The 27,307-nt window shown below is 39.9% G+C and overlaps 1 protein-coding gene and 1 pseudogene across 11 annotated transcripts in view; one reads left to right on the top strand and one right to left on the bottom strand.

The window, feature by feature from the left end:
* The window catches only part of Rapgef2 (Rap guanine nucleotide exchange factor 2), a 251,514-nt gene extending 227,408 nt beyond the window's left edge, over nt 1–24,106 (bottom strand). For all 11 annotated transcript variants that reach the window (XM_042668369.1, XM_042668372.1, XM_042668373.1 and 8 more), the window contains exon 1: nt 23,989–24,106. In XM_042668369.1, coding sequence (XP_042524303.1) covers nt 23,989–24,057 — 69 coding nt within the window. In that variant the 5' untranslated portion in view covers nt 24,058–24,106. The remainder of the gene's footprint in view (nt 1–23,988) is intronic.
* On the top strand, nt 15,599–17,718 carry LOC122097805 (annotated as a pseudogene).
* Nucleotides 24,107–27,307: the final 3,201 nt, after the last annotated feature.

Below are 27,307 nucleotides of genomic sequence, written 5' to 3'. Positions count from 1 at the left end.
CAAAAGCTCTGGATATGATGGCATTTAGTATGGAGGAAGACTTCCAAAAAACAATAACCCCACTAAACCTCCAAAATTCCAGTTACCACTTTACAAAATAAATTCCAACAAAGCAGCCATTTACCTAGGAGATAATTCAAGAACACTATTTTTTGTGGTTTGCCAGTAAGATTCTAGACAATATCCACATGAAGGGATTCTCTTGACAGTGAAAAATGAGGCTTGGGGGTGGGGAGGAGCGGTATTTGTCTCTAAGAAAACCATTCTAAATAGATAGGTCCACAAAAACATTTTCCCCCTTCTGGAAGCTATGATCTTATCATTAACTGAGAAAAACAGAGGGAAGGACATTAGAACACAGCCTAAATGCAGAGGAAGTGCACATTTTCCATACAGACATTTTCACAACCAGCAAACAGGAATCTCCCTCTAATGAGTTAAAATGAAAACTCTGAGAAAATCTTGCAATCTTTAGAATCAGATGACAGGGAGGGACTATTTCCTCCCCTCTAATCCTGGAGAGAAGATAAGGTAAGTGACATATTACAATTAAAATCATTTAGACTGTTTCACATATAAAGGAAAATGAAAGGGCTTTTTTGTTTGTTTTTAAGGGACAGATCTCGTGTTAGAGATGTAGCTCAGAGGTGGAACACTTGCCTAGCTAACTAAGGTCTTGAATCCCCAGCACTGAAAATATATATATACCGAATTTTAATTTTATTTTCTCTGGAAATTTTTCATGCAGCTTAATAAGAATGGTAGATTGCTTTATACAACACTTTTGAGAATTTATAGAACATTCGAAGGTCGTTTTTTTTTCCTCTCCCTCATGATATTTTGTACTTTAAACCAATTTGAACAGCATTGCTACCTGGAAATTGATTCAGTATGTTTAACATTTACTCCCTTCCTTAAAAAAAAAAAAAAATTGCACAAAAAATGATACAATATGCTTGAAGCAAGGTTTAAATGAAAACAGGTTTCAATCCTTTCCACATGACTATGCTAATCAACTATGCTTTCATAAATACCTGGAGTAATACAAACTACAAATAAGAGAATCATTAGCCCAAGGTAAAACAAGTAGCTGGAAAAAAGTAAACATTAAAACATTTCTATTTGTAAATGCTGCTTTGATATTACACACATCTAGCAAATTTCTCCTTAGCCACCTTCTATAAAGCACAGTCACCATGCCTCAAGAAGCTACTGTCAAATTTCACCAGAATCTCTTCCCAACCATGACCAAAGCAGTCTCTCAACTATGCACCTTCACTTTTACCCAAGTCCCATTAGACTTATTTTCCTGATATATACTAACAGAACTTCCAGAGATGAACAAATTATAATGCTAATAAAGTATTTCAAAATTATCTCTATGGTGGCCAGAAGCACCAACTACTGAAGCCAATTCCATAGCATACTACAAAAAACAAATTATCAACAGTTTGGAAATACAAAGTAGAGAAATGTAACTTAATAAAAAGTAAACAACTTTACCTCTCAATCCAATTTCAAGGTCTAGATGAAAACATCTTCAGTCATTTCAAACAAGATAAAGTAGCAATAAAGTATTGGATTGCACACTAAGTAAAAATTAGACACCTCTAAATACAACACAATACAATATCAAGCAGTGCACTTCACATTTTTCAGGTGATTAGTCTTACAGAATTCTTAATTGTGTTTTTTTTTAAATAATGAAAATCTAATTCAGGAAAACATTTTACTGAAACCATTCATCTATCTTTAGACTTCTGGAAAAGCTAGACAAAGTTTCAAGAAAGTTAAACTGGAAAACTAAAGGCAATCTAGACAAAAACTATGTGAACAAAGTTGCAGTTTTGGGGAATACTTCCTTGGGTGAAGATAAATAAATGAAAAATAATACACAGTATAACTAGTATCATAAAGACATTTTTTGGGGGGAGAGGTTCGGTCGTGGAGCTTGAACTCTGGGCTTGGGTGCTGTCCCTCAGCTCTTCAGCTCAAGGCAAGCACTCTACCACTTGAGCCACAGCGCCACTTCTGGTTTTCTAGTGGTTTATTGGAGGTAAGAGTCTCACAGACCTTCCTGCCCAGGCTAGCTTTGAACCGCGATCCTCAGATCTCGGCCTCCTCAGTAGCTAGGATTACAGGCATAAGCCACCGGCACCCAGCTCATAGACATTTTATAGTTGACTTAATAATGCTATTTGTAGAATAAATTGTCATTGCTTCCCTCTGAATGCATTTGCAAACATCACTAAGAAATACTTAACAATTACTAAAAGTCCTAGTCCTTCTTTGGCTATATTTAATAAGCAATAGTAACAGAGATAAGTAAGCTTTGTTTTTGCTGATTTGAAATAACCATAATACTCATCTGGGGTTCCTTCCTATTTATTCTTCTTTGGGTTAAGACAGCTCTTCAGCATAGATTACAAGTATGTAATTATAGAGGACCCAATTATATCTATCCTTGAGCCCAGAAATCAGTTAAAGTTTTCATCTGGGGCCCAAAGAAAATTCCAGGGGAGGGAGATTTAATGAAACTGGCCAAAAAGAGGCAAAATTAAAAGGCATGAAACTGTATTGTTCCCCACCACACCACACCCAAATGCACATTTAAACCACTTGATCTTCCTGAGAAAGGAAGTTTCTTTTTATTACCTTCCACAGTCAATGATAACTGATTTTCAACAAAAAAAAAAAAAAACCATAAAAATGGTTATATATCCTGCCCTCCCATCACACAGGATCATTATAACAAAAAAAATTGTAATACAAAGTCATTAATTTCAAGGTACAGAGCTACTTCCATTTTTATGTGGTTTCCAGTCCAGTGTGCATGGTCTAGTTGGAGGGCATGCCTCAGTGCTGCCAAGGCCCTGGCTGGCTGTACTGAATGACTTTCTCCCTCATCCTCTAACTCCTAAATACTTAACACCCATCACTATCTTGACTTCGCTACAGAGACACTGCAAACCAGACAGACCAGAAATTTTTATGAGGTGTGATAAAGCTTTCATGACTATCAGCTGAACAGGAGGCAGAGGAACAAATTTCTGTAACAACCAGGGCAGGAAGCAGACTTACAGAATATAAGCTGAAATTTGCATTTTCAGCATAAGAAACCCAAGAGCAGAATTAAATGATTTATCACAAAATGTAACAACAATCTTGATAAAAACCCAGTAAGTAAGTTTACCTTACCAACGAGGTAACTTCCTACATAATCAATTTAAATATTTCCTAAACTTTTATTATCTTTCAATTCAACATGTCAACTTATAAGCAGAATTCATTTTGATCAGTGTCACCGCTGTCCATCATTCTCCCTAATCTGTCCCATCCCCTCAAACAGGTTAGGATTTTTCATGTTTTGACCAGTTCAACATCCATTCCCTAGCTCATCTCCAGTCTGATATTTTCTAAACTTCATACAGTAGATCATTAAGGAAAGTTAAGTCAAATCTACACCAAAAGGACTTTGCAGTTATCAAACACATACTTGGCTAAGAAAGCATACACTTAAGCCAAACACTGGTGGCTCAGGCCTGTAATCCTAGCAACTCACTCAGGAGGTTTAGATCTGAGGATCAAAGTTCAAAGCCAGCGTGGACAGGGAAGTTTGTGAGACTCTTATCTCCAATTACCCACTAGAAAAATGGAAGTGGAGTTGTGGCTCAAAGTGGTAGAGTGCTAGCCTTGAGCAAAAGAGTCCAGTGTTCAAGCACCACTACATTACCAACAACAACAACAAAAAAAAAAAAACTCAAACTTAAAACTATTATCAAAAAGTAAGGTAAAGATCAATGCTCATGATACTGCTACATTAACAGTACCAGCCACCCAAAATTATAAAATACACTTTCAGAGCAACGTGTGTTCTTTTCCTACCAAATATCAGCACTTCCAGTTCTGCCCCCCAACCCAACACACACTGTGTTATAAAAACAAGGACATCTAAGAGGCAACCTCTGTTACAGGTTTAGGCTCTGCTACTCCACAGTAGACCTCTGCAGTGTGAAAACTGAGGCTAAGCTGTTCTAATAAAACATACAAAGTATGGTGCTGGGCTCAGCTAAGGGGCCATAATTTGCTCATCCCAATGGAAGGGTTAAATATTCAAGTCTGTTAGTTCTGTCCCTGTGCCACAGTGAGCTTATCTCCCCTTGGTATTTATTTCCTTTCCCCATGAGTCCTAGCTAGATTAGGAATTTTCAAACATTTTGAATGGCGAATCTCCTTTTTCCAATAAAAATTAAAATATGGTCACTAGACCTCAGATTCCTCAGCCTTCCCTAGAGTCACTGAAGAGCTCCAGATCATCAAGTATGTAAGACATATTGAAAGCCATTTAATATCAAAAAATAGTAGTGGCACACAAGTCTACCTAAGGGGTTGTCTCAGGCATGCTCGGAGGCTTGAAAAGTATCCCATAGATTTCAGGCCTTTCATATAAGCAAAATGTACTACAGAGAGAAGCATGCCTATTTGTGCATGCACACACATGCTCCCAACAGTCCTAGCACTTGAATTCTGGGATTTGTATTCTTGCTTGGCTTTTTCACTCAAGGCTGGCACTCTATCACTTGAGTCACGGCACCACTTCTGGCTTTTTGCTGGTTAACAGGAGATAAGAATCTCATGAATTTGTCTGCCAGCTGGCCTCAAATCATGACCTTAGATCTCAGCCTCCTGAGTAGCTAGGAATTACAGGCATAAATTACTAGCACCTGGCAAGCCCTAATCTGAAAATCTAAAATCAGAAATGCTTCAAAAGCTAAACCTTTGTGAATCCCACACTATGAAACTTTTTGTTTTATGCACTAAATTGTTTTAAAATATCATTTTAAAAAATTACCAGCAGTCTATGGTCAGGACATATATAGAAGACAAAAAAGGAATTTTATGGTTAGACTTGGGCCCTATCCACAGGATATCTCATTATGTATATACAAATATTCCCAAATTCGGGGGGGGGGGGGGGACCCAAAGTACATTTGGTTTCACCATTTTTGGAAAGGGTATAGTCTACTTATATCTCCTTCTATGAGGAAGAGTAGCTACATGTCAAATTTTAAAATACAACATAAGTAAGAGTACAAGTTAAATGTTATTCCAAGTTGTCTCTCACTAAAAATTAGTGAGCTGGTGGCTCACGCCTGTAATCCTAGCTACTCAGGAGGCTGAGACCTGAGGATCGCAGTTCAAAGCCAGCCCGGGCAGGAAAGACTGTGAGACTCCTATCTCCAATAAACCATCAGAAAACTGGAAGTGGTGCTGTAGCTCAAGTAGTAGAGCGCTCGCCTTGAGCTGAAAAGCTGAGGGACAGAGCCCAGGCCCAGATTTCAAGGCCCACGACCAACAAAAAAAAAAAGGCAACCAATAAGGACAATAGAATTTCTCTGGAGCACACTAATCTATTTCTGACTCTACACTTAACTTGATCAACTCTTTGCAATCATTCAACAATTTAAAATGTTCTATCAACATGCATCAAGGCAGGGGCTCTACAAATCCAACAGAGAATCGACAAATGGGACTACATCAAGCTAAAAAGTTTCTGCATGATATAGGACATAGTTACTAACCTAAAAAAACAAGCTACAGAATGGGAGATCATCTTTACCAGCTATACATCTTCAAGGACTTAATATACAGAATATGTAAGGAGCTCAAGAAACTAACCCCCTCCATGAAAAAAAGCAATAATCCAATTAATAAATAGTCAAATGAGCTAAATAGATTCTTCTTGAAAAAGTAAGACAGGCCAATAAACACATGAGAAAATGCTCAACATTCCTGGTACAAAGGAAATACAAATCAAAACAACATTGAGATTCCATGAAAGATTGGTCATCCTCAAGAACACAAACAACAACAAATGCAGCCAGGGATGTGGGAAAGGAACACTACTGTTGGTGGGAATGTAAACTAGTGTAACCACTCGGGAAGGCAGAGAGGTTCCTTAAAAATTAAACATAAAACTATTCTATGATTCAACAACACCACTCTTGGGCATCTATCCAGAATGTTCCCAGTGAGGATACACTAAAGTCACTTGCATGCCCATGCTCATTGTTGCACTAGTCATAGTAGCCCAATGATGGAAACAGCCCAGGTGTCCTACAAGGGATCAGTGGATCAAAAACATTTGAACTATCTAACAAAATTTTACTCCTCAAAAAGACTATTATGTCATTTGCAGAAAAATGGATGGACCTAGAAAAAATTATGACAAGTCAAGTAAATCAGGCTCAGTGAGACAAACAGCATATATTTTCTCTCATGTGTGTAAGTTAAACCTAAAATACAAACATACATGAAAATATATACAGGATAATATGCATGCATACACATACACACACACACACACACACACACACACACACACACAAATTTACTAAAGGATGGTGTACTTAAGAAAGAAATCCAATGGTGTAACCCTTCTGAACTACTAATAAACCATTTAGCAAAATGGATAGCCCATGGAAAGGAAGGAGTGAGATTAAGGGAGGAAAAATAAGCAAATACAATCATCATATTGAATGTACATTATGTGAAAACTGAACTGAAGGCAGGGATGGGATGATGAAAAACAGAAGAGAAGGAGTAACACTGATCATGATGCATTGTCCTCATAACTTGGGTGCTAGACTGGAACCCCTTCGTACAACTAGTAAATAAAAAGTCATTTTTTAAAAATGCATCAAGGCTATATTCTCTATAAAAGTCAACAATGAGCAAATCAAGCCTAAATATAAGAACTAAATTTAACAGTGTAGGTGTCATTAATTTACTCTTTGACAGAATCTCAAAATAATAATTTTTAAAACCTATTATTACAGAACAAACATGTCATAGGAGCCAGTTAAAGACATTCCACCATTAAATGCCAAGTGAAATACCACAGGAAGGCCCATTTCAAAATATCAGTCTCAAAGTGATTAAACTTCAAAGGAGGCTACTGCCTATCAAGCAAAAATAACTTTGTGTTAGTTACTTATTTCTATAAAGAAGTACTTGTTACAAACATTGAATCAAAACTACTGCTTCTTTTCAGCTTTTCTTCAATGTCCTATCAATCTACAAGTATATAATTACCTTTTTCCTAGTATCCATCAACTCTCAAACTCTCAAGAAAGCAAGATCAAGTCATTAAACATTTATCAGCTCCTATTCTCTACTAAAAGAAATGCTAAACACTGAGATTTCAAGATGAACAGTAAGTCCCAGTCCAATAAATATTCAGTCTAGTGGGGCTAATTGACATAGTTCAAGTTAATCTGTTTTAAATGAAAACAAGATCTCATTTTAGCTAACCATTTTGTTACAGGTAAGCATAGAGACTATTTGTCATCTTTAAATATGCTGTTTTCATAAACTGTTTCATTGGGAGTTTAATATGTGCTTAAAAACAAGTCTTAGGAGGATGAATTTAGACCAAGTAGGTGGTCTGTGTATGTATGAAAACAGGATAAAACCTGTTGTATTAGAAAAGAGGGAGAGGGAGAGAAGGACAGATGGGTAAGACTGATTGGAATACACTGTATACAGGAATGGAAATGTCACAATGAAATCCTGTCCCCATAACTAACATATGCTAATTTTAAGAAATCCTTACATAGCCCCACGACCGACAAAAAAAAAAAAAAAGAGACAGTAAAAAAAAGAAATCCTTACATAGACTCTAGGTTCTGACTTGCTATAACCCCACCAAAACAAATTATTTTTGAAAACAAAGTATTTTAAAAAGGCAAACGAGGACTGGAGTTGTGGCTCAGTGGTAAAGAACCATCTAACAATCTGAGTTCAAATCCCAGTTCTATCAAAAACTAGAGAGATCCCAAAGATCAAGATGAGAGGCTGGCCTGGACAAAAAGTTGGTGAATCCTATCTCATTCAGTAAGTACTGAGGAGGCAAAGATCAGGAAAGAGGGGATGATCCTAGTCTAAGGCATGCTCTGACTAAAAACAGGAAGACTCAATCAGAAAAATACTAAAACCATTCATCTACTGAGGGGCATCTGGGTTGGTTCCATATCTTAGCTATAGTAAATAATGCTGCAATAAACATAGTTGTGCTGGTAGCTTTAGTGTGGTCTTGTTTGTAAACATTTGGGTAAATGCCCAAAAGTGGGATTGCTGGGTCATTGGGGAGCTCTATGTGGAGTCTTTTGAGGAACCTCCATACTACTTTCCAAAGTGGTTGAACAAGTTTATACTCCCACCAACAATACAGTAATGTTCCCTTCTGTCCACATCCCCTCCAGCATCTGTTGTTATTAGAGTTCTTGATTTTTGCCATTCTAACTGGAGTGAGGTGGTATCTTAATGTTGTTTTGATTTGCATTTCTTTTATGGCTAAGGAGGTTGAGCATTTCTTCATGTGTCTATTGGCCATCATTCTTTCTTCTTCAGAGAAGTTTCTCTTTAAGTCTTTAGCCCACTTATTTATTGGGCAGTTGTTTCTTTGAGGATTTGTTGTTGGGGAATTTAATTTTTTGAGTTCTAAGTATATTTTAGATATGAGACCCTTGTCTGTTGTATGGTTAGTGAAGATCTTCTCCTAATCCCTGGGCTTTCTATTGATCTTGCTAGCTATGTCCTTTGCCATGCAGAAGCTCTGCAACTTCATGCAATAATCCCATTTGTCCAACCTTTCTTTTATTTGTTGTGTTTCCGGGTCTCTATTAAGAAAATTTCGGCCTACGCAAAGGAGACCTAGGGTTTGAATGGATCAAGAAAATATGGTATATATACACAATGGAATTCTATGCCTCCATCAGAAAGAATGATATTGCCCCATTTGTTAGGAAATGGAAAGACGTGGAAAATATTATATTAAGTGAAATAATAAGCCAAGCCCAAAGAAACATAGGTCCCATGGTTTCTCTTATTTGCAATATCTAGTATATGCATGAGTCAAGCAGAAAAGGTCAGATAAGGTGATGTTAGGAAAATAAACCCTAAGATATGTATTCAAATGTTTTTTTGTTCTTTCATGCATTTGTTTCTAACGCATTTATAAGATTATTTCTTTGTTGCTTTGTATGTCCCTCCCCCACAGTATAACCCCTGCTTTCACTGTATTTGATGTCGGTATAATTTGTGGAGGGGAAGGGGAAAAACAAGTAGTTTAAATAAGGATACAGGTGGACCCGTTGCAACAATGAGAAGTACAAGTTGTCATGTCGAAAACGAACTTTACAACTTTGTTGGGGGGGGGGGGGCGGGGGGGGGGGGGAAGTCTGGAAAGGGGAAACAAAGGAGGAGGTTACAATGCTTGATAAGAAATGTACTCATTATCTTGCCCATCTAATTGTAACCCCTCTGTACAGTATTTTCACAATAAAAATTTTTTTAAAAAAAGAAAAATACTAAAACCAAAATTGGCCAAGTGTGTGGCCAAGTCATTGAATACTTAATCTTGAATTCAAATCCCATTTGCCATCCAAAAAAAAAAAAAAAAAAGTATTGGTTCACCTTCTGGGAAAAATGATAGAAAATCTTAATATCCCAGAAAAAGGAGTATTACAGGCAAAATATAAGTAAACAAAAAAAAATATCAAATGAGCCGGGCAAACTGGCACATACCCGTAATCCCAGCAATTCAGATGTGGAAGGAGTTGTTTGAGATCACCCTAGACTATCTCAAAAAGCCAAACGCCAAGTAAAATTTTTTTAATTTTAGAAATAAACTTGAGAGACTGGGAAGGTGGCTCAGTGGTAGAGTACTTGCCTTGCATGCATAAGGTCCTAGGTTGGATTCCTCAGCACCACATTAAGCAGAAAGAGCCAGAAGTAGAGCTATGGCTCAAGTGCTAGAGCACTAGGCTTGAGCCAAAGAGCTAAGGGACAGTGCACAGGCCCAGAGTTCAGGCTCCACAACTGACTAAATAAATAAGTAAATAAATAAATTTGAAACAAAAGGCTCACTTATAAGCATCAACTTGTTTTAAATTCCTAAATCAATAGATATGGCATTTAGAACCCAGTTACCATAAAAATTGTTATTTAAGTCAAATGTGATTTTTTTTGGTAGGCTGTGGGGCTTGAACTCTGAAATGTGGTATTTTATAAGTATGTGTATATAATGCTCACCCACTAGTATTTTATCCCTATTTTTATGAGTGACTGAGGTTCAGATAATTAATAATCGAACACAGAAGTGGGCAAAAAAGTTGAGTTATCTCTGTATGATCCATAACTGAGAAATAGAACTTTCAAAGAGGTCTCCTGAAAATCATTGCATAAACTTATTAATCATCTACTTCCTAAGCAAGTAAACTGGACAAAAATGCTATTGGATCATAATAACCATTAACCTTAATCTCTTCTTTTCCTACCTGCCTATATGCTACTGTGAGGCATAAAATTTCCAACCCCCACTATAGCCAAGAATAGCATGAACATAGCTCTGGCCAATAATAAGTACCTGCACAAAGACTTTCTTTCAAAATAAAAAGGTAGGCGCCGGGCAGTGGTGGCTCATGCCTATAATCCTAGCTTCTCAAGAGGCTGAGATCTAAGGATAATGGTTCAAAGCCAACCTGGGCAACAATGTCCATAAGACTCATCTCCAATAAACCACCAGAAAAACGAGAACTGGTGCTGTGGCTCAAGTGGTAGAGTGCTAGCCTTGAGCCAAAGAGCTGAGGGACAGCGCCCAGGCCCAGAGTTCAAGCCCCACAACCAACAACAACAACAAAATTAAAATTAAAAAAATAAAAAGCTAGGGTTAGAGGCATGGTAGACTACCAACCTTGAGTAGAAAAATTCAAGTGAAAGATTGAGGCCCTGAGTTCAAGCCCCACTACTGATATGAAAGGAGGAGGAGAAGAGAGACTCTGAGAGAGATAGAAGAGAGGGAAGAGAATTGGGTAAAGAGGGAGAAAGAAGGAAGGAAGGAATGGCCAAGGATGTAGTTCAGATATAGGTACTGGTCTAGCACCCAAGAGACCCTAGGTTCCATCTCCAAAGAAAAGATTTTCAAACTTTCTCCCTTTTCCCAGCTTGATAATACAAACACAATCTTGTAACTTTAAAAGCTAACATCCCTTGCTAAGGGAAAGGCTCAAAACACTGCTGACCTTTCAGTTTCTTACTTGGCCACACAATGTGTAGTTTAAAGTAACTGCAGACTAACGCAATTGAGTATACCTAAATCAACTTACATTATAACTCACGTCAGTAAGTTAATGTGCTGTACTAATGATGAAACATTATAAGAAAAGTAAAGATTAGAGTACTAAATAGCAAATAATAAAAAGCAGTACATTTAATATACATAATATTTATTTAATATTATAAAAAATGTATTTAATCTTCACAATGAATTTATTAATATTGTCATATCTAACCGGGGTAAAATTTCCATCAACCTTTGACAAAATCAGAATAAAGGTGTAAACAAAGTTAACATTATTTACTGTAAGATTATCACCTTCCTGTTTTTGTAATAGTAGCATATCCTGTCTTAAGTGAGAAAAGAGGATACCTAATTTAAATTTATTTTAACATGCTTACCTGGCAAAACAGGTTTTTATAGTCTATGACATAAACTCAAAGAGACATAAACTTAAGAGACTGCTAGGTTAGGTGTCTGCCCACAGCTGTGCTGCCTGACTCCAAAGTCCAGGATTCAGTTACATGAAATAAATCAGTTACATGATGGAAATACACCACATACTCAAAACATTTTTGTAAATACAAACAAAACTAAAGATAGAAATTAGTAACTACAAAAGAAAACAAGCAGATCAGAGAAAGTGGAAGCAAAGACTTTTAAAGTGAAAAGGCTTTACCAAGAGTTTTCAGTAACTGTGATGCAGATCTAAAGCATACCAGAGAAAATGGAATCAAGGCCAGAATTCCCACCCATTCCAACTTATGTCTCAAAGGAGAACTAGGTCTGGAGGTTCACATGTGGGAATAAAGAATTCTGGAATCTACAATTAAAAGCCAATTGTGGTATCCCAAGTACCAGGAGGGAACATGCAGCAAATGGCTTTCCCCTAAAGTTTCTCCTCCATTGCTTTCAGCTCCTAAGCCTAGGAGAAGTTTCAACTCCATTGCTTTCAGCTCCTAAGCCTAGGAGGAAGCATATTCATGAAAAATTAAAAAGAAACTGAGATGCTGTAAATTCTTCCTTACCTCAATTCTTTGCACTCTATAATAGTGCATTTCAATTTTTCAACTCAGCAGTTTTTAGTGCTCATTTCAACTTGTTTGGCAATATGTGAATTTGATCAAGCAGTTTCTCAATATAACAATGAAAAGATCAGTGATCAAATACTTTTTCACACTATGACCTAATATTTTCTAGTAAGTGTGTGTTAAAAAGAAATTAGAGCTATGTGTGGTGGTATATGCTTGAGATACATACAGCATTCTGAACTTCAAGGCCAGCCTAGGCTACACAGTAAAATTCTGTCTCAGGGCAAACAGGCAAATAAACAAAATAGTTTGCAGGATTATATATAAAGTAGCTTAGAGGAAAAAAGATCAGAAGTTTTCTACCATGCAGAATTTAAACAGTTAATTATACTAAAAAAAATTAAAAAAGAGGAAAATTAAATATTCAGTCTACATACAAAATGTTTATGTTTTCATTCTATTTTCTTATAAGATTTTAGCCTAAAATAAGTGTGTCCTCAAATACAATTTTATCACCAAAACTCTCAAACAAAAATCTCCCAAAATAAAGAAAACAAATGGTTTAAGCCTGGCCAGCTGAAATCCCAGTACTTGAAAGAATGAGATAGAAGGATTTGAGTTTTAAGCTAAGTCCTGGCTACACAGCTAGTCTGGCTTATCAAGGTTAAATTATTATCATGAAAAAAATTAAATCTTTTTTTTAAAATCATTTAGTAACTCCTTTCGAGGGTCACAAAATAGCTCCATAGTTATACCTCCAATTTTTTTGTGTTTTGTTTTAATGTCTCTGTGCCCTGTGCAATGCCTCCAGCCTTTTTTTTTTTTTTTTAAAGTTTAACTTATTTTTTAAGTTACAAAAATAGTTCAAAAATACTATGTCCCGGGGCTGGGAAGGTGGCTCAGTGGTAGAGCACTTGCTTTGCATGCATGAGGCCCTGGGTTCAATTCCTCAGCACCACATAAGCAAAAAGAAAAAAGCCGGAAGTGGCGCTGTGGCTCAAGTGGTAGAGCGCTAGCCTTGAGCTGAAGAGCTGAGGGACAGCACCCAGGCCCAGAGTTCAGGCCCCACGACTGGACCCCAAAAAAAAAAAAAATACTATGTCCCCTTGAGCAACTAAAATAAGCATATACAATTACCTCAGTATTCAAATTTCACCCATTATTCTAAGTATTTTCCAGGTCTAGAGTCAATCCCAGAACCCACTGTATCCCTTAGGAATAAGATTTCCTTAAATTTCTTCTCCATCCTCTACTTTCTGGAGAATACTAGCCAGTTACTTTGCAACAAATTTTAGTCTGTCTGAACTGTCTGGTGTTCTCTACTTACATTGACCTAAGTAGTAGCAATAAGACTACTAAGCTAAGGGTATTGCACTACAAAGAGCATGACTGGGGCTGTGGGTTCAATTCCCAGCACTACCAAACAAAAAGAATAGCACAATTATTTTCCATGCAGTTTTTTCAGAGACAAATAATGTGTCTCAGTATTGATGATGTTAACTTTGATCACCAAAAGTGACTCTGTGAATCCCACTTTTGCTGACTTTGTCTACAGTATCTATGCTACAAATCACTCAGTTGATGCTGGCCTGGTGGTGAGTGTATGCACCAAACCCTTGAACCCAAAGCACAAAATAGGCATACTAGCAATTTTATTATAGCATATTGCTATAACATTTTTTAAAATTTTATTGTAAAGATGCCATACAGAGGGGTTACAGTTACATGAGTGAGGCAATGAATACATTTCTTGTCGAGCATTGTTACCCCTTCCCTTGTTGTTCTCCCCACTATCCCTTTACTCCCCAATCTCTTTCAACTCCCCCCCCCCGCCCCTAATTTGTGAAGTTCAGTTCCAATATAGTGTCTTGTGGGTATCATTGTTGCAATTGCTAATCTCTTACTAATTTATAATGTAAACTATATTACAAGTGTGAATGTGTAAGAAAAACACATATAGGTTCAATATTATCCAGTTTCCAGCATACAGTGGGGATCCTGGAACACGTCCCCTACAAATAAGAAGGCTATTTGTACATCCATCAGACTTCCTTCTGGTTAAAATAAAAATAATGTCCATGGAGTGATTTCTTTGAATGAGATCATAACAAGCACATAGCTAACTTTACTGCTTCTAGTTCTATCCCAAATGTTGTACCATTGCAATTCTTGTTCATCCAAGACCTATGACCTTTTGTCTATTATCTTATACTATTAGTTTAGAATTCTCTCTTTAGTACCACCATTTAAATACATGTCATCTTGCCCTATCAATCCCATTACTTATTTGAGGAACTCATGGCCAAACCATTCAGTGGTGATAGCAGAAATTTGTTGGGGGTGGGGGGCAATCTCCCAAAAGTCACATACTTTATTATTCCATTTATGTAGCAGTTAAATGACAAAATTATAGAAACAGAGAATAAATTAATAGTTGCCAGAGTCAGAGTTGTAAAGGGCCAGCCAGAGGAAGTTCCTTTTTGTTGGTGATGGTGGTGGTCATGGGGCCTGAACTCAGGGCCTGGGCGCTGTCCCTCAGCTCTTCAGCTCAAGGCTAGCACTCTACCATTTGAGCCACAGTGCCACTTCCGGCTTTTTCTGCTTATGTGGTGCTGAGGAATCGAACCCAGGGCCTCATGTGTGCAAGGCAAGCACTCTACCATTGAGCCACCTTCCCAGCCCCAAAGAAAGATCTTTGATGGAGGAATTGTTATTCATATTCTAGTGGTGACTACTGATGGAAGAAACGGTACAAGAATCCATTTATTACTTCTTCCATGGAAGATTAATCTACAAGTGTCTCAAAGGGAAATATTCAATGCAAAAAAGAGAGAATCAGCCAAGTGTGGTGGTGGTACATGTATACCTGTAACCCCAGTACTTGAGAGGCTGAGGCAGAAAGAACAAGAGTTGTAGGCTTAGTTTTGAGTACATAGTAAGACCCTATCACCAAAATAATAATGATAATAGTAACAACAATAGTAATAATCAGTTCACTCTATAATGAACTCTCAGGAGAAATAAGATAATCACCATGGTGCCCTAACCTTTAGATGCATTGTTAGCTTCTAGAAAGTTACAATGAGGCTTCCCCAGAGTGACTAGTTAATGACAAATTCTTATTTAAAGTGTCCTTTCTACCTTTTATGTTGAATTAGAATCAATTCCATGGTTAGGAAAAAAAGTGCCAAAATCCAGATATTTCAGCTTATCAACTAAGCATCCAAACAGGAACAAATTGTCTAATTTTATTTCACTTTGTTTCTTTTGCTCATATTAAATACCAAAAAAAAAAAATTCTGAAGCCCTACAATCTATAATTTTCAATTTATAGGAAGTAATGAAAAAGTTCAGCTAACAGTTTATTTCCAATAACAAAAAAAAAAAGATTCCTCTTTTGAAGTTCCCAACACTAGCTCCTCCATACCATGACTTATGCACAACAGATATGAAGTGCAGAAATAGAGGAACCCAGACAACACAAGGACTAAACTTTCCTCCACATAACCTAGCCTTACCAAGACTGCACCAAAGTTAGTTCCTTTTAGACTGGAGGGGAAAAAAAAAACCTACCTACATCAAAAAACATTTCATATTATATTCAGTAAGAGGTGGTTAACTAGCATGTGGGGGGCAGGGGAATGTCATGAAGACACAAATTCTTAATAGTTAAAATAATGTGGCAACAATTTTTCATCATAAAAAGATGATATTATAACCCTACTGAACGTAATTGTTACTAGATATGTTCCAGTTCTGACAAAGCTACAAAAGATCAATAATATGTACTAAAAATTGCTACTCTACCTAATTTACCATTCTTAATCTAATCAAAACACACTATAGAAGGAGTACTGTTAGTAGTCTGAATAAATGATACCAAGACAGAAATAACAGCTTGATTCCTTTAGTGGAGCAATTGGAAGATGCTGGAAATTAGGAGGTGGGGCCTAGTCACTGTGGGTGCACCCTTGAAGGGCCTGTAGGATTCCAGCCCCAACTCTTTCTCTGGCCAAATTGTTTAGACATATACTCCAGACATTGCCATATGAGACTCTCCCTCTTCTCCCTACCTCCCACCCCCACCCTACCAGTCCTAAAAGTGATAGGCCTGGCAAGGCTTGGCAAGTCTTTGAAACACAACCTTCAAAACATTTGAGACACAAGAAGCTTTTAGTACGTATTTCAGGTATTTGTTAGGAAAGACGACTGACTCAGAGAGTGAAGAAATGGTCTCAAATACTGACTCCAATCATTACATTGTGCAAGCATATTGTACAAGTCAACTAGTTTTTCAAAAGAAAGAATCTTTAGCTATCACATTATCATCATAGATTTAAAAACTTGTCTTTGGAGGGCTGGGAACGTGGCTCAGTGGTAGAGCACTTGCCTTGCATGCCTGAGGCTCTGGGTTCGATTCCTCAGCACCACATAAGCAAAAAGAAAAAAGCCGGAAGTGGCACTGTGGCTCAAGTGGTAGAGCGTTGGCCTTGAGCTGAAGAGCTGAGGGACAGCACCCAGGCCCAGAGTTCAGGCCCCACGACCAGACCCAAAAAAAAAAAAAAAACTTGTCTTTGGAGAATGCTTCCTCTGTGTAGAACTTCTGGGTCTTCCTGAGGTACAGGAAGCTGTTTGGAGACTCTGGAAAAAGGCAAGACATTTGTGGTAGTTGTAAAGGAAAAGTTGATAACAATCATCAACTGGAATTGGCAAAGCAGCTACACAAAGAGGGACATCTCTTCTACTGTACCTGCAGCACACTTCCTGGGCTGTTACAGTAAATGGCCTTATCAACCCTGAAATATTATCCTCCTGGCCACCCAGAAAAATTTCCTGCATTTTTGAATAAAGTTGTTGGATTACAAAAATAAACATTAAACTTTTAATAGTTAAAAAATACCCCCATATATAATCCATTAAATGTGATAAATTCAAAGTAGACAAATACATTTACAGAATAATATAAATATACTGCATACACTCATTGAATATTTAGGCAATTTTATGGTATAAATTTTGCATTTGGGTCCAAACCTTATTTGAGTTGATAAATGTAGCCGATTTTCCTAATCTTTAATATGTAGTGAGCCTTCATAGTTTTCTCCTAGAATTTCAAATAGATTTGGAAGTATTTTTTAAAATAAGCAAGGTATGATGATGTACACCTGTAATTCAAGCTCTGAGAAGCTGAAGCAGAAGGATCATGAGTTTGAAGACAGCCTAGGCTTCACAGCCAGACTGTCTAAAAAAATCTAGAAAAATGTCAACAATTATAATTGAAGTTTGATATTCTTTAGAGTCTAAAACAGTAACAAATTATTTTTGCACGAGAGCATCTTTAGCTTCATAATTCAGAGAACTATTTTTTTTTTCCAAAGCAGCAATGATGAAGAGCTTAGTAGTTGTTTAAAAGTAAAAAGATGACCAAATTTTGTTGACGCATTATACTTAGAGAAATTACTTTTATCCTGAAAAAGAGTGGGTATCTACACTTTTTTATTCTAAAATATAAACAATGTGACAAAATAACATTGGTTAATGTCAAAGCTTTAAAGAGTAGAACAGACTAAATCAAGAGGCTGGGAAGGTGGCTCAGTGGTAGAGTGCTTGCCTTGCACACATGAGGCCCTGGGTTTGATTCCTCAGCACCACATAAGCAAAAAGAAAAAAGCCGGAAGTGGCGCTTTGGCTCAAATGGTAGAGCACTAGCCTTGAGCTGAAGAGCTGAGGGACAGCGCCCAGGCCCAGAGTTCAGGCCCCACGACCGGACCCAAAAAAAAAAAAAAAAAAAAAAAAGACTAAATCAAATAGTATGTATATTGTCTGGGCACCAGTGGTGCATGCTTGTAATCCTAGCTACTCGAGAAGTTGAGATGTCAGGATTGCAGTTCAAATCCAGTTCTGGTAGGAATGTCCATAAGACTCTTCAATTAACGATCAAAAAGCTAAAAGTGAAGCTGAGGCTCAATTGGTACAGTACTAGCCTTGATCCAATAAAAACTCTTCAGGGACAGTGCCCAAGCCCTGAGTTTAACTCCCAGGACACACAAAAAAAGTTTGTATATTATACAGTAGAATTTGCTGTTAATTTTGAAGGATATTCTATCATAGTGATAATGAAATATTTACTGTATGAGAGAACTTGACATTGTTGTTTTACAAATGAATAATAAAAAAATGTGAATAATGGCTTAAATTTAAAAACAAAACTTGTCTTTGGGATAACTATATAATCAATTAGATGCAGATGGTTCCCCACTTAGATCTTGACTTTACTTTTTTTTAATTTTATGTTGGTGCAAAAGTGTATTCAATAGAAACCATCCTACAAATTTTGATCTTTTCCTGGACTAGCAATATATGGTATTACACCCAGATCACTATGTAATCACCACAATAGTATGCAAGGGATACTCTACAATATTGTGTGTTCCCAAGCAGTGGGTATTCATTAGGTTAGGAGCATTTGATGCATTTTCAACTTACAATCTATTACCATACAATATGTTTACCAAGATATAACTTCATCCTAAGTCAAGGACATATGTATTTCACATTTAGATCCTCAGAATATACATGCAGAAGACACTGTAGTTTAAAGAGCCAAATGAGTAAAATTATATTCAACAGTATGGAATTTTTTCCTATGAACTAGAAATGTCCATCATAATTTGCTATGCTTAGGTCCTAATAGCATAATTCAAGCATAGTTTAAGACAATGAGACAACATACACATACAGCTGGCTGGTCAAGCACACTCCAACAATATCTAATCCATCTCTACTGCACAATCCCAGCTCCTGACTTTCTCAAGCCTTTAGACTGGACATCAACCCTTAGGAGTGAACTCCTACTCCCCTAACTCTCAATGCACACTACATCTGATGGTATTAAATCACAGATGAACCACAGCCCACTCAAAGAATACCAAAGACTGATGAGTTACTTGAGGGACATATTTCTTATTTCATCTTTGCATTCTCTAGGCCATGTAAATAATAGTATTTCATTAAAATAGGCTACAGTTAAAAATAATAGCTCTCAATAGGCTCTCACGTACTTTCACCTCAGGAAGCAATGATCATTACACAGATGAGAAAACTGTTACCAAAACCAGAGTGCAAAGAGGAAATTTCTTATGCAGTGCAGGTATGAAGGTCCCACAGACTAACACCAGTTTCCAAAAATTCTTGGATATAAAATTCACAAAATAAATAACAACACTTTTCTAAAATTGTATGCATCAAGCAGGAACAGTCTCTCTGGGTTCTAAAAGGTATCTGAGACATATTCCAGGGTTACTTAATGGGACGTGAAGTTCAAATATCACCAAAAGAAAGACCTTACTTGCTGTGATACGTTAAATTCCCCAAATTCTACCCAAATGAAGTTTTTGGTAGGTTCACAGCCTAAATTTTCACTGATATAGTGAGTGTCCTCTTATAACAAAAAGACTATTTCAAGAACTTGACAAGGGATTTTTATTATTATTATTACATTGCATTCATTAGTAAAATGAGAGTTAGAGGAGGTAATAATTGATTTCACTTTTATGCCCCTTCTTAGAAGGGGAAAAAGGTGCAGGGAAACCAAAAAAGCTGGCAATAGGCAGCCCTTCTTCATCTTTACCTGCTCCATGAAATGCTAGGGTTCAGAGCAGACTACAGTTAACCCAGTCCCTACATGTAGCATTGCACTGGGGCTCATTGTGATCACCAGCCAACGTATGCAATACTAATTAGGAAACTTAATTACTAATGTTTAACAGGTTATATGAAGGCTTCAAAGCTTCCACCAACAACTGCAAAAGAATGTCAATAGTTTTTGCCATAAATTTAAGTTTTCACTTGTTCAGTCCTGCGCTATATACTGTTTAAAATGAATATTTTCATCCAAATGTATTTTAATCAACAAACCAACATATCACTGTTGTGAAATTTAAATGCATATGGTCAATCATTTCTTGCAAGACATACTTTTCACACTGCACAGTTTAGCTGTGCTTTATAACCAAAAACTATTTAAGAGACAATTATTACTACCCCAAAAATGACCTAAAATACAATGAAAATATAAGCTGCCAGATGAAAATATAAGTCTAGAGCTGGGCACCAGTGACTCACACCTGTAATTCAAGCTACTCAGGAGGATGTGACCTGAGAATCACAGTTCAAAGCCAGCCCAGCCAGAAAAGTCCATGAGACACTTATCTCCAATTAACCACCAGAAAACTGGAAGTGAAGCTATGGCTCAACATGGTAGAGCTCCAGCCTTGAGCAAAAGAGCTCAAAGACAGTGCCCAGGCTCTAAGTTCAAGCATCATGACTGACAAAAAAAAGAAAAAGAAAAGAAAATATAAGTCTACTCAAAAAAAAAATAGAAAAAAAAGGTAGAACTGTGATGTGGAACTGACATATTCCTTCTTCTAGATTTGAAAGTTAAATATCTGTCAGAGACACTTTGCTAATTCCCCTCATTTAAAGCTCTGTGGGCTAAAGGTCTCCCCTACCTGCTCTCATTATAACTCAAGATAAACTTTTACCGTCAACTTTGCAAAGAATTATGTCCTATACTCTGCTACGAATGCTCAACTGACAAATCTGGGCATTAGTAACTAAACTAAAGGTATAATAGCCACAAAACATTTCAATAGTGAAAGATAAAGAAAAATTAACCAGAAAGAGACAGTGAAGTCATTTTACAAACAGCATTTTAAAACGTAACTTTTATATCTAGCTAAAAGCACATTAATTTAAGTCTTAAGTAAACAATTTTGCAAAAGACTTTTCACCTAGAAAATTTTAATAACATAAAGCATTTAAACACTCCATAGAAGCAATTTCAAAGGGCCAGAACCCAACAAGTTAATAAAATCATTTAGAAGAATCATTTGATTGTATAAAGCCTGGGGGGATAAAGCTGTTTGCAATTTATTTACATAATTTACATCACTGAATTGCTCTACTAACCACAACTCTCATCTAAATGATTAAAAACACAAACCCAAATAGTTGAATAAAGCAATTACTTTAAAGTCCTCTTTTTCAACAGAGGTGCATTTTAAAATACAAATATAAAGTGCCCATTATTTCCAAGAGAGTATGCTATTTTAGAATACATTGTCCCATTGAGTAAACTCAGGCCAGGTTTCCAGACACACAATATGGAGCAAACAGTGAAGTAGAGACGGCTTTTTGCTCCTTCTTAAGATTATACCAGGTGACATAGTAACAGTTCAATCTGAACACAGATGACAATTTTTTTTTTCATTTCTCCTAATTATTCTTCCTTTCCATTGGCATGCCTAGAGTTGAGTCTCACTTTCCAGGGGGTATGAACATCTCTTTACCACTCCAAAGCCCTAAAACTCCCCCATCCCAGAGTGTCCTCTTGCCCACTTCTTAGGTTACACTAATGACATCAAGATTGCTTCTAGGTAATTGACCGGCCTAAATACAGGCCTATGTCTTCAGAGTTTGGAAGAGGAACAAGGCTGACCTGTTTATAAAAGTAAATTAAGATGTACTCTTCTCTTTTAAAGAATCTTCCTTTTGCCGGTAATGAGAATATCACAAACTACTGAGTCTCTTCTCAGAAGGAGAATTAAAGCACCACAGGCCAAAGATCCCTAATGTACTCCTGCTCCTTCTATCTAGCTTATTTAACACACTACACAGCTCTAACTCTCTCAAGCATTCCTGAGAATGGACAGTCCATACAGTAAAACTTTCCAGGCCTGCATTAATAAAACATCACATTTTTTAACTCAAGTTCAAATTTTCAGTAGATGAATTACTTTTGGTAAGTCAGGAAAAGATGGAAGACATTCCCATTTCCAGCTAATTTCTCTTTAAAACAATAAGTAAACATGAAAGCTTATATTAGTCTAAAAAAACAAATGAGCACCAAAGTTAGTAGGGCTGACATTTAAGAATGTTCAAAATGTTTAGTGAGTTGCTCTGGGTTTACTTTTCCTGGCAGGAAGAAGGGCTGCTTTCAGATAATCAATGGAGCTTGCATCTTGTATGAGTAGTAACTGACCCACCAAGTTTTTACTCTATTCCACCCAATTGGCAGGGGAATAGCAAAGCTTAGCAGTTCATTTGGTGGGCACAATCCACAGACTGTCACAGTGGAGATTTTTATCCCTCTCTGTCTAGTTTGGGGATCCACTCCTTGCTCCCATATATGTTTTAGTCATAGTTATTCTTCTAACTAATCAACTCAGGTACCACTTCCCCTTTTGATTTCTACTATGGCTTCTAACATCATATTCTGACCAACCCAGACAGGTTCAAACATTCTGTTTGAGTGATTTCACTTAGCACTTCAAACACCATTCTTTTTTTTTTTCTTTTTTCCTTTTTTAGGTCCAAGACCAGGACTGCCACTTTCACTCACTGGCTAGCCCTCTATCAACTTAGCCACCACCCTATTCTTAAACTGAAAGCTGTCACTGGAATTTGCTTTTCCTTCACACTGAGACTGGAAATGTCCATTTGCAGATGCAGAAGACTGATGCTTCTGACAGTTAAAACAAATGCTAGATGGAGGCACAGGAGAGGTAGCTCACCAACAGGGGAGGGACAAAAATCAAAGCAGAGTACTCCCTGTTCTAATAAAAACAGACATCGTGGAGATGCTAAAATACATATTCTTGTAAAATTACTGCCCATATTCCACGAATTAGATAAATATGTGCAATCTTTTCTATCCAGGATCTCCATGTTATGACGGTTCAAATGAAAAACCAAAAATGGTACCAGGTGCCATTCTTGGGGCTTATCCAAAGGCAGCCAATTCTGTTCACCTCACATTAACTAATAATAATATTAGCGTCCAACAGTATTTAGATTAGGCAAATGGAATTGAACACCTAACAAAAAAAAACAACTCTCAAGATTCAGGTCCTCACGGTGTGTGATGGCCAAGAGATTAGGAGGAGTTAAAAGGGTTGGCAAGCAGCTTCCCCCAATTCTTAGGCATATACATTATTATCAATTCAGTAACTAAAAGCAAAGAAAAACTATCACCACGCTCTCCTAACATCTCCCCCTCTGCACCTGAGATGATCAAATCCAACCACCCCAGCTGTAATACCTCCACTTAAAGCAAGAGGAAAAAAAAAAGCCTGTATAAACGTTAACAAACTTACCTAATTTTGACAAGATTGTGCAACACCAAAAGAATCCGCAGGGTGCTTTTCCCAGGAGTGTTATGAATATGACCACTCTGCAGGGATGTCTGCGATTGAAACTAATAACACTATTCTGCCTACTCAACTTTCTTCCTCTTCAATGGAAAGCAGCCTCCCTTTTTCAAGAACGTAAAATAGTAAATAAATATACAAACATCTCAATGCTTTACTATGCAATGCCCTACGGAACTGTCTTTGGCAAAACCATGTAAGTTTCTTCCTCCAATGAATTCAAAGTGGAAGGGCTGCCACAAGCGACGGGAGGACCAGAGTTTGCAGTCTGAGTGGCAGAAGAGGTGAGACCCTTCCTCCTGGGACCTAGCGCTCCCCAAATACTCTGGAGAGAGAAGCCCTAGTGTACGCAGCAAACCCTCGCCAAGCAATGCTTGGGGTAAGATCAACCATTAGCAGAGGAGAGGCAAAAAAGACTAAAGGGAGGGAAAAATAAACCTCTGACGGCCTGGGAAAAGACTTAGAGGTGAATGCGATTGGAAGCCGGGATCCTGATAAGAAAAGGAGCGGTCGGGAGAATTGTGCCAGGACAGGGGTGGTGGAGGACAGGAGTGGCGGGGAAGAGGGAAGGGCACAGCCTGTCGGGCACAAACTCGACTAAGTGCAGGCGGCGGGCGACGGGTCTCACCTGGGGGGTCCTCTCCGCGGGGTTCTTCATCACCGCTTGGCGGAAGCTGTTATCCACGTAGGACGCCATCTCCCCCCACGGGCCGGGCTGGGGCCGCTCAGCCACCCCGCCGGCCTTGCCCCGGCCCAGAGCCGCCGCCGCCCCGCGCGGCCCGCCCGAGGCTCAGAAGCCTAACCGCGGCGGGTGCGGGGGGTCCCCGGGCCGGTGGGCCGGGCCCTGCGGCCCGGAGCGCGGGAGGGACCGGCGGCTCCCGAAACCTGCCTCCCGAAGCCTGCGGCGCGCTGCGGTCGGGAGCTGGGCTTTCGATCCTTCTCTTCCACCTCCTTCTCCTCCTCTCCCTCGCCGCCCGGCCCGGAGGCTTCCAGGCGCGCCCAGCTTCCTCCGGAGCCCGGCTCCGCGCGCCTCCCGCGGCCCCGCTCTGCGGACAGCGGCGGCTCCTCCTGGCCTCGGCGGGCCGAGTTATTTTTAGGGAGGTACCAGTGGCGGCGGGAGGGGGAGGCCGCGGGCGGGCGGGCGGGCGGAGCCTCGGCCCTGCGCGGAGGGTCGTCCCCTCCCCTTAAGGCTCGCGCCGACGCCCGGGGGTCTCCGGGAAGCACTCGGATCTCCCGCGCCCCGACTCCGTGGACACTCAACGCTGCGGCCGCCGATGAGCAGGACGGGCCGGACGGGTCTGGCTCAGATCCCGACGCGGTGGAGCCCACTGGCTTCGGCCGCCGCCGCCGCGCCCGCTCTCCGTCTACTGGCTTCGGCCGTCAGTCGGGACTGCCGCTGCATCCCCGCGGGCCGCCCCGCCGCCGCCACCGCCGCTCCGGCTGCCGCCGCGGGGTCCGCCGCCGCCGCCGCCGCCGCCCCCCATCCGCGCGCCCCGAGCGCCGCCGCAGCCTCCGGAACACCTGGGCCGCCCCGCAACCTCCGGCCCAGGGGCTCCCAGCAACTTTGTTCGTCTCTGCTCGAGGCGGGAGAAGTGGGGCTGCTGAGAGCAGCCCAGTCCGAACACCCGGCGTCAGGCGGGCGGGCGGGTGTCGGAGGGCCGAGCGCGGCGCCCAGCCCCGAAGGAGTGTTTGGGAAGCAGCGATTCCCCTCCTCTTCCCCCGCCTCTTCCTCCTCCAGCGCCTTCTCCGGCCGCCGAACCGCTCCTCAGGGAGGAAGCGGCCTCCCGGGCTTGTTGCTTTGTGCTGCAACCATGGTGAGCAATGAGTGACAGGCCAGGGACCAATTGGCGGAGGCCGCATCATCGGAGGCGGGGAATCCCGTCGCGCCGGCGCCGCCCACTTCTCTCAACCCCCTCCCCACCCCCCACTCCCTCCGAGCTCACCGCCCTCCTGCCGGCCGCGCCCTCCCTGCAGAGCTGTACCTTTGGCAACGGCCAGGTGATGCCTGCGCTCGGGCCACGGAGAGGCAGCCGTGGCCTGAGCTGAGCCGACGACTCTTGGCACTACCTGGTCCTGGTCGTGCTCAGATGTGAGCACTATCTGTCTGTCCCAACCCCCCTATCTCCCGATGTGGCCTCTTCCCACACTCGGCGCCGGATCCTGGGAAGCCTCAGCAGCGCGGGGTCGCGGCTCCCAGATTGGCCTGGCGCCGCGCCGCCGCCCGAGGGCTGAGAGCTGCCCAGAGCTGAAGCCTGGCCTGCAAGCTTGGGCCCCACTGGGCATTCTTTCTGAACCCAGGGGTTTGGCTCGGAATAGTTACGGTGGTGATAAAACCAAAATTCAGGTTTTGCTTACTTGTAATTTACTGCAAGGAAAGCGTCCCTCCTCTGCCTTTTCCTGCTCACTCATGCACCTTCAGACAGTTAACCACAAAATTAAGCAGATGGGAAATCGCCAATTTCAATTCTACACCCATAACATCCCCAGACACACAAACCTATTAGGTTTAAGGCCATCAGTCGTTAGTGAGAGACCAAGATGGCAAATCCTGTGACATCAGAAGCATGTATCAGTAGATCTGGCTTTGCCTTTGGGCAGCGCAAAGTGCCTTTTCCACTGCATGCAGAGACCATAGCAAAGCCATCTAAAATGTGGACGCCTGTGCCATCTCACCCTCGTTCCCACAGCCAGGCTGGGCATTGTGTAACTTCCACTCACTTACTGTTAAACTTTGGGACACACTTAGTTTGTGTGTTGTGGTCACTGATGGACAGTAAAAGGATTATTGTTATACTTACTTGTGAGCTACTACGTTGAAAAGTTTAGGTTTTTTTAAACAGGCTTTTTCAGCACCTACTTTACTTTTAAACTTGGAATAGGTGATCAGGTAACATTTTAGGGTAGGTAAATAACCTGTGTGGGCCTGGCATGACTTCTCAGAGAAGAGATTGTACCTGTCCAACCTTGGAAAACTGAGTAAGCAATGAATGGTTACCATTAGATTTCTTGAAGTCAAGGGCCTTGATTTCTCTATTTTCTTGCTCTAGGCTGGTGCTCTACCACTTGTGACACACTCCACCCACTTTTTGCTAATTATTTGGAGATAGAGTCTTGGATTTTTCTGTCTGAGTTGCCTTAGAACTACAATCCTCCACATCTCAGCTTCCTCCTAAATAGCCACAATTACAGACATGAGACACCAGCCCTACAAAAAGGGAGAATGCAAACCTAATGAAGTAAAAAAATACACCCTGACATCTCCACCTGTTGTCTTACAGACATCTCAGAATTAACATGTTAGAGCTGGTTTTGATATCTTCTTTCCCTGCCTTCACTCTCCCATTAATACAATCTCATTATTATCATTATCCAAATTTAATTTTTTTTTGTTGGTCTTGGGGCTTGAACTCTGGGCCTGGCCACTGTCCCTCAGCTCTTCAGCTCAAGGCTAGCACTCTACCACTTGAGCCACAGTGCCACTTCTGGCTTTTTCTGCTTATGTGGTGCTGAGAAATCGAACCCAGGTTCTCATGCATGTGAAGCAAGCACTGTACCACTGAGCTACCTTCCCCGCCCTAATTTTTTTTTTAATAGTTGGAGTTTTCCTTGTGTTCTTCCCCATAGGCCCAACAAGGGTCAGTAAAACCTGCCTGGTTAGCCTAAGAATGTGTCTCACTAGTAGAGTGCTTGCCTGGAATTCACAAAGGTTTGGGTTTGATACCCAACACCAGAAAAACAAAAACAAAAAAATAAAATAAAGGGGAGAAGAGAACAGGGGAGAGGAGGAAAGGAAAGAAAAAAGAAGAGACAAAGAAAAGAAACTACCAGCTCAACCTTCAAACTACCTATATGGATTCCAGTCTAGCTACCACCTGTACTTCCACATCTTTGGTCCATCATTATCTTTTCACTCTCCAATAACTACCTCCTGGTCTTCCTTTTTCTTC

This window comes from Dipodomys spectabilis, unplaced genomic scaffold, assembly GCF_019054845.1.
Source record: "Dipodomys spectabilis isolate Male_0828 unplaced genomic scaffold, ASM1905484v1 ptg000436l, whole genome shotgun sequence".
Lineage (NCBI taxonomy): Eukaryota > Metazoa > Chordata > Mammalia > Rodentia > Heteromyidae > Dipodomys > Dipodomys spectabilis.
This window is presented reverse-complemented; position numbering and strand designations above follow the sequence as displayed.